Source organism: Bidens hawaiensis, unplaced genomic scaffold (genome assembly GCF_021521415.1).
Source record: "Bidens hawaiensis isolate Kalapana, Puna unplaced genomic scaffold, B.hawaiensis_p1.1 tig00009958_1, whole genome shotgun sequence".
In the NCBI taxonomy this organism is placed as follows: Eukaryota; Viridiplantae; Streptophyta; class Magnoliopsida; order Asterales; family Asteraceae; genus Bidens; species Bidens hawaiensis.
The window spans coordinates 344,971-352,708 of record NW_027491754.1 but is presented as its reverse complement, the minus strand read 5'-3'; the positions used below and the strand labels follow the sequence as shown (position 1 = coordinate 352,708).

General features: G+C 38.2%; 1 protein-coding gene across 1 annotated transcript; it reads left to right on the top strand.

Moving 5' to 3' along the window:
* The first annotated feature begins 7,014 nt into the window (after positions 1-7,014).
* LOC143533948 (E3 ubiquitin-protein ligase RMA1H1-like) lies at positions 7,015-7,738 on the top strand. The gene has a single exon (XM_077028569.1). The coding sequence runs from the start codon at positions 7,018-7,020 to the stop codon at positions 7,678-7,680; it is 663 nt and encodes a 220-aa protein (XP_076884684.1). The 5' UTR covers positions 7,015-7,017; the 3' UTR covers positions 7,681-7,738.

Below are 7,738 nucleotides of genomic sequence, written 5' to 3'. Positions count from 1 at the left end.
GCACTCTTGGTCAAACGGTCCACAATCACCCAAATGGTATCATGTTGCTTAGCTGTACGAGGTAGCTTAGTTATGAAATCCATGGTGATGTGTTCCCATTTCCATTCAGGTATCTCTAGCGGTTGCATCTTCCCATAAGGCTTTTGGTGCTCGGCCTTGACTTGTAAGCAAGTTAAGCACTTACTAACATAATCCACTACATCATTCTTCATTCCTGGCCACCAGAAATCTCTTTTCAGGTCTTGGTACATCTTTGTAGCTCCAGGATGGATTGAGTACCTTGACTTATGAGCTTCATCTAAGATTCGACTTCTAAGATCACCATGGCGTGGAATCCACATACGGTCAAATCTAGTTTTAACTCCATGAGTGTTTTCCATCAACTCATTTTGCTGGCCATAAATCCTTTCTTTCTTTACTAACCCTTCGTCTACTAACACTTCTGATTGCACTTTGATGATTTCTTCAAAAAGACTTGAGTTCATGATCAACTTATATGACTTCACTGTTGCAAGGACTTCCTCATTCTTACGACTTAGCGCATCAGCGACCACGTTAGCTTTACCGGGGTAATACTTAATTTCACAGTCGTAATCCTTTATCAATTCTAACCATCTTCTCTGCCTCATGTTCAATTCTTTCTGCTCGAAGAAGTACTTTAAACTCTTATGATCGGTATAGATAGTACACTTAGTGCCGTACAGATAATGCCTCCATATCTTAAGAGCATGCACTACAGCTGCTAACTCCAAATCATGCGTCGGATAAGTACTCTCATGGACCTTCAACTGTCTAGACGCGTAGGCTATCACCTTCCCTCGTTGCATCAACACGCAACCTAACCCTTGATGCGAGGCATCAGCACAAACAACAAAATCCTCATCACCATCGGGTAAAGTAAGGATTGGAGCTTGCGTGAGTCTCTTCTTCAATTCTTCAAAGGCTTCCTCCTGAAACTTTCCCCAACTGAATACTATCGACTTTCGGGTCAAACCGGTCAGCGGTGCGGCTATCTTGGAGAAACCTTCGATGAATCTCCTATAGTAGCCAGCTAACCCTAGGAAGCTTCGTATATCAGTCGGATTCTGCGGAGTCTTCCAATTCGTTATCGCTTCAATCTTAGCTGGGTCCACGGTAATCCCCTCCGGATTAACCACATGACCTAAAAATTGCACTTCTCTTAACCAGAACGCGCACTTCGAAAACTTGGCGTACAACTTCTCTTTCTTCAGAACTTCCAATACCTCTCTCAGATGCTCGGCATGGTCAGACTCACCCTTTGAATAAATCAATATATCGTCAATGAAGACGATAACCGACTTATCCAACATCGGCCGACACACCCTATTCATCATGTCCATAAATGCTGCAGGAGCATTTGTTAGACCGAATGACATTACGAGGAACTCGTAGTGTCCATACCGCGTTCGGAACGCTGTCTTAGGGATGTCTGCCTCTTTCACCTTCAGCTGATGGTAGCCTGATCTGAGATCTATTCGTGAGAACCAACTTGAACCTTGCAGTTGGTCAAACAGATCATCAATCCTTGGCAACGGATATCTATTCTTTACCGTAAGCTTATTCAACTCACGATAGTCTATGCACATCCTCATACTTCCATCCTTCTTTTTCACGAACAATACTGGTGCGCCCCACGGGGAAACACTCGGTCTTATGAAACCCTTGTCGAGGAGTTCTTGCAGTTGGGACATCAATTCCTTCATCTCGGACGGTGCTAGACGGTAAGGCGCCTTCGCGACGGGCTGGGCTCCTGGTACTAGATCTATCTGAAATTCTATCTCTCGCTCAGGTGGCAACCCCGGAAGATCTATCTGAAATTCTACCTTGGGAACTAGTGGGATCTTTTCAACATTTTTCTTTTTTGAAGTCTTCTTTTTCTTCTGGTCATCAGATGAACTTTCACTCTTGCAGCTACAGGTGCTCTACTCACTCCATTTCTTCTTGGCTTCAACCTGCTTCTCTTCCTTTTCAGATGGTTTAATTGTTTCCTTCATCATAAACGCACCATTCCTATCAACAGTTACATTGTCATACATTTCCAAAAATTCTTTCCTATGTTCAAACACAATCTTGAATTGCATCAAGTATTTTCTCTGCTCTCTTTGTCAACTTTGAGTGGATACTTGTCACAGAAGGGTGGTGGAACCTTCTTGTATCTTTCTTCTGGTTTTATTTTCTCAATGTGTCCAATAATATTACCAGTTGACACAAGGTTATTGAGAAAGTCTATTTGTATCTGAAGCTCAGTATTCTTCAGTTTTTCCTCTGTATACATCTTCTTCAATCCCTCAATTTCAACATTTAACCTTGACTGAGTATGATAAGCTGCACACAATCTTCTTCCAGACTCTTTATTTGATTGTCATAGGTTATCTCACTCGATGCATAAACATTCAAAATTGCTTCTTTTCATCCACACACGCTCTTCCAATTCCCAACCTCTCTGTTCAGATTATCAATAATAGTTAAAAGGTTAGGAATAGGAGGTTCAGTGCTTACATGAGGGTTAGAAGATTCCCCAGCCTCATGAACTTTTGCCATATATGCGACATTGGCCTTTTCAATCTTGAGGCTCCATTGTCACAACAACATTCCCTTGATCTCTTTTCTGGTTCCTCCATATACTAATCCTGTCTCTGATGGTTCTTCTATGATTGCTTGACTCTGATGATTTTTTACAGAGAGATTGTTCTTTGGTGCCACAAGAGCATTTGTAACAGGAATGTAACATCTCGGATTTTTCATTTACATTTAATTAACCCGACCCGAGAATAATTTAGATCTTTATTATTAAACAAAAATCAAATATTTAGGTTTCTAAAGTTCACTTTGAACCCCTCATATTTTATATAATGTTCATTTCTTCTTTTTTGCATAACAAGTACAATATTTGACCAATAATCAAACCACAAGGACTAAAAGCGTCAAAAATCATAATTCTACCCTAGAAAGGCCGGAGCGGCGCGTGTCCGGCTCCACCCCTTCCATCGCGTGGCGCGGTGGTGGTGCTGCACAAATTCGTTGTTCGATCTTGTTTCCTAGTTCGTTTTTAGCATGTAAATCGCTTATTTTAGGCATAAATCAAGTGAATTAAGGTCCAAGAAAAGGATATTAACTAAATATACAAGTCCATACTCTAAAATACTGATCATGAATGAAATCTAAAACTTATTTCATGTATTTAATCATTAAATGCATATTCGGTTTCCTAAACGAGTAAACCTTTCCAAATATAGTTCGTTTTTGTAATCTCTATATAAACACATCATAATTCTCTATCACAAACCTGTATCCTAACCCTAGATAGACCCTCCAGCCGTCACCTGACTTCAACCTTCACCATCTTCTTCGGTTTCGCGTTATTGTTGAAGATACAAGTTAAGACGGTTGACTTTGCTTGCTTTAGGATCTTTGACTCTTTGTTTCTCTTGATCATTTCACTTTCCAGGTAAGTTGTAAGCATAGGAATCGTTCATATATATTCCCTAGTAAATAACCTTCAATCAATTTTGGTGGTTGAAGGGTGTTGACTGGTCAATTCGCTTAAAACCCGTTAAAGGGCAAATCAGTCAATAAGTTTGACTTAACGTTTTCTCATACTTCTGGTCAGATTCAACGTTCGGTCCAGAAGACTTTTATTCTCGTAACGAAATTTTAAGGCTACTGACCAAAACTCAACTTCCGACTCGCTGTTCGGATTCTGGTCAGTACCAGCTCGCTTAAATCTTAAATATAACATAACTAGAGTTCAAAACGTCTGTTTGGGTTGATTCCAGTGGCAACGAGTTTTTTTTTACTTATATTATCGTATCTTGAAGTTTCAGGTTCTAATCATTTATCTCGTTTGACGGGTAGTGGACGACTCGCTTAATCTTTAGTTCGTTTATCTTAATTATTAATCACTTGCCTTTAATCTAAGGTGAGTTTTATCATTTTCCTATTTTACTCAATTTTCACAACGTTTTGGGGACATACGCGTATATCATACAATACATATATATATATATATATATATATATATATATATATATATATATATATATATATATATATATATATATATATATATATATATATATAAAATAGCGAACGTGTATTTGTATGTGATTAATCAAATATACTTGTTATGTGCTTACTTGTTTATGTGCGTTCGTGTTTACAATCTTACAGAAGGATTGTTTATTTTGACCACGGTTAACCAACCCATAACCGACTCGCTATAACCGTTAAAACCTATTAACCGAAACCGCCATGACGGATCGGTTATGGATATGGTTATCTATTAACCACTATATCGGTTATGGTTACGGGTTTGTCCAAAAACCGCCCCAAACCGACCCATGCACAACCCTAATTATCATATAAATCAAAACAATATTTAGGATTATAAACTGTAAGATAGCGTTTGGTATGCAGTAATGATGGGCGGAATGGAATGACTCATTGTGAGGTAATGAAGAAAAGAGTGTTTGGTTGATCAAAGGAATGGAATAACCCATTACCTAGTCCATTCCATTCCCTCTAAAATACCCCAATTTCATTCCATCAATACCCCATGTTTTTTTTCATTCCATTCACTCTTTCACCCTACATCACCTCCACCACCCTCCCACCACCACTACCATCAACACCCCCCACCACCACCAACCACCGCCACCGTCGCCACCAACCACCACCATTGTCGTCCACCGCTGGTGTTACTGCCACAAACCGCTGTCATTAGTACCAGCCGCCCACCACCGCCACCCATCCGCTGCCACCATCAACCATCGCCCCCCGCCCCTCACCACCACCACCTGCAACCCACTGTCACCACTGCCCACCGCCGCCATTGCCACCACCACCTGTCACGTCCACTGTTACCGCCACCACCCAACACCATCAGCACCATCACCACCCACCTCCGACCACCATTATCTCCCGTCGCCCACCACCACCAACCACCATCACCGCCCACCAATTCCACGACCGCGACCTACCTCCCACCACCACGTCCACTCACTACCATTTTAGTTTAATTTTTTCTTTTTTTTTCCTACCTATTAAACAATGCAAAGTAACCATTCATTGCATTATCATGTAGTAACCAAACATCTCATTGTAATGGTAATAACCCATTTCATTCCATTACCACGTCCATTCCATTCTATCGTCCATTCCATTACCCCATTCCAAACAGACACTAACAGTGAATCAAAAAAACCTAAAATAAAATAAAAGGACGTCTCTTTCCTTTCACGTTAGCCTAACTATGCCATTTTTCTTCTCTCTCCTCTTTTTCAATAAGGTCTCACTCTCTCTTCTTATCTTGTTCCCTTTCACTTCACCTACTTGTATGTAGAGGTGTACAAAAAACAGGTTCCGAAACCAGAACTAGTTTGTAACATGAAAACGAAGCCGATTAGGAACTGGTTTGACATGCACTAGAACAGGTTCCAACCCTGAACCATAGGGCTAAAATTGGGTTAGGAACCCATCCCTGAATTCGGTTTGTAGTTGGATAAAATAGAATCGAACCAGCAAAGCCAGTTTTAACTTTTGTTGACCGAAGCCAAAACCAATTAAAAATAGGAAAGTCAGAGAGTTCCCAACACATGTGACAATGAGGCCTATTGAAGGGTGGTCAAATTTGTTTCATAGTATTAAATCTAAAAGTGAATACTAAACTAGGACCACCACCTAGTCATGATAAGATCGCAAGAAGAGCGCGTCGGCTGTTAACTTATGAAATCCATTTCACTTTACTTTTTTTTAATTTATTTTATTTTGCATTCATAATTATTTTATTTTGGAGTCGTAGTTATCATACCCTTTTGTAGCATCTATATATATTTGAGCTGAATCAGATGCTCTCTCTCCCCTCATCAACATCTTCGTCCCCAACCCCCAACCTTCACCTCTTCAAATTTCAGTTACATCTATTAATCTAAGTTCACTCAATTTCAATTCGCTTTGGTAAGTTGGATTCATATGTCAATCAATTTATTATGTTCACTGTATATATATTTTTTTTAATCTGTTGATTTTATACGCAATTGTTTGTTAATTTCGGTGCTAATTTCAAAAGTTGATATTGAATTTGGAATGAAAATTAACTAAAACTTGTTGAATCGATGGATTCAGGACAATTTGGTTTAGTTGAATTTCATTAAAGTTTAAATGGTTATAAATATGCATATGATCGAATTATATGTTTTCATAATTAATCATGTCACAGTAGTAATGAAATACACGGTGTGGGGCTTAAGAGCATTCTCCTCCAGTCCTCCATCCTCATCTCTATAATTACATTAAAAAACACTATATTTCTCTTTTCTATTGAATTAAATAATACTTTTTTATACCTTTATTATTACAGTTTTCTCCATCTACCCTATAATTTACAAAAAATCACTATATTTTCTCTCTCTACCCTATAATTTACGCTCACAACCACTCACAATCTCACACACTAAAATTTACAAACTCTCATCATATAATTTTACAGGATGGGTTAGAAATGCTCTAAGAAAAGAGAGTTTGCAGCCTCAGCTCGTTACATACCACTGGTAACCGTTTTGATTTTATGAAAACAATTTACAGTAAAAAAAGGTTTAATGAAAAGAATTAGTCAAAAACAAAATCTGATATAAACTGCATTTGAGAATTATGGATAAGTGTTTATATATTTTTCATTATTTTTATACAACTTTGTATGATTTGTTTAATTAAAATCGTCTGTCGGTAAAGGTTGTATCCTGGCGTATTTTAGCAACATGGTGTTAAGACAATCGGTATATTGTCAACTACTCAACTAGTTATTAGTTGACTTGTTTAATTATATAATAACTAAATTAATAATATATAAAATATTAAATGAAGTAAGGGGCAAGATTGCAACTTGAAATATATCAATATCTAAAGTTTGAAGATTTCAATTATCCATCCAATATTTTGATATTTTATTTTTTGCTTGATGTGATTTCAGGCGTAAAACCAAATAAACTTTCTGATCAAATGATCATGGAACAGTATTTCCGTAAGATTACACTTGAAAACAATGTTGTCAAGGAAAACAAAACCACTTTGGATGTTGTTGAATCTGAAAATGACGGTTTTGATTGTAATATATGTCTAGACTCGGTCCAAGATCCGGTTGTGACGCTTTGTGGCCATCTATATTGTTATCCTTGTATATACAAATGGATTCATCACCAAAACACTTCGCTAAATATTCCAAACAAGAATAATCTGCAATGCCCTGTCTGTAAACACGATATCTCACAAAAGTCTTTAGTCCCGTTATATGGTCGAGGCCAAACTACAAACCTTCAATCAAACAAAGCATGTATAGATCGCCTAGGTATGGTTATCCCGTGTAGGCCCTATAACTCAAGATGTGGAACGAGTACAATCCCAAGTCAACAAACACAAGGATTCGTAACAATATCGGATGTGATTAACCCTACAAGTCCAACATTGGGGATGCTAGGAGAAATGGTATATGGGAGGCTTTTAGGGAGCACACAAGCGTCCTTATATGCCTATCCTAATTCGTATAATTTAGTGACTGTTAGTACTCAACGAGCAAGAAGACAGGCGATGCAAGTTGATAGGTCGCTTGGTCGCATTTCCTTTTTCTTTTTTTGTTGCATGATGATGTGTCTTATCTTATTCTAATATGTGTAAAGCCCTCTTACTTCATTCACTCATCATATGTATGTATTGTAAAAAAAAA

Coding starts and splice junctions, on each gene's coding strand:
- LOC143533948 (XM_077028569.1), top strand. CDS start 7,018: ATGATCATGGAACAGTATTTCCGTAAGATTACACTTGAAAACAATGTT.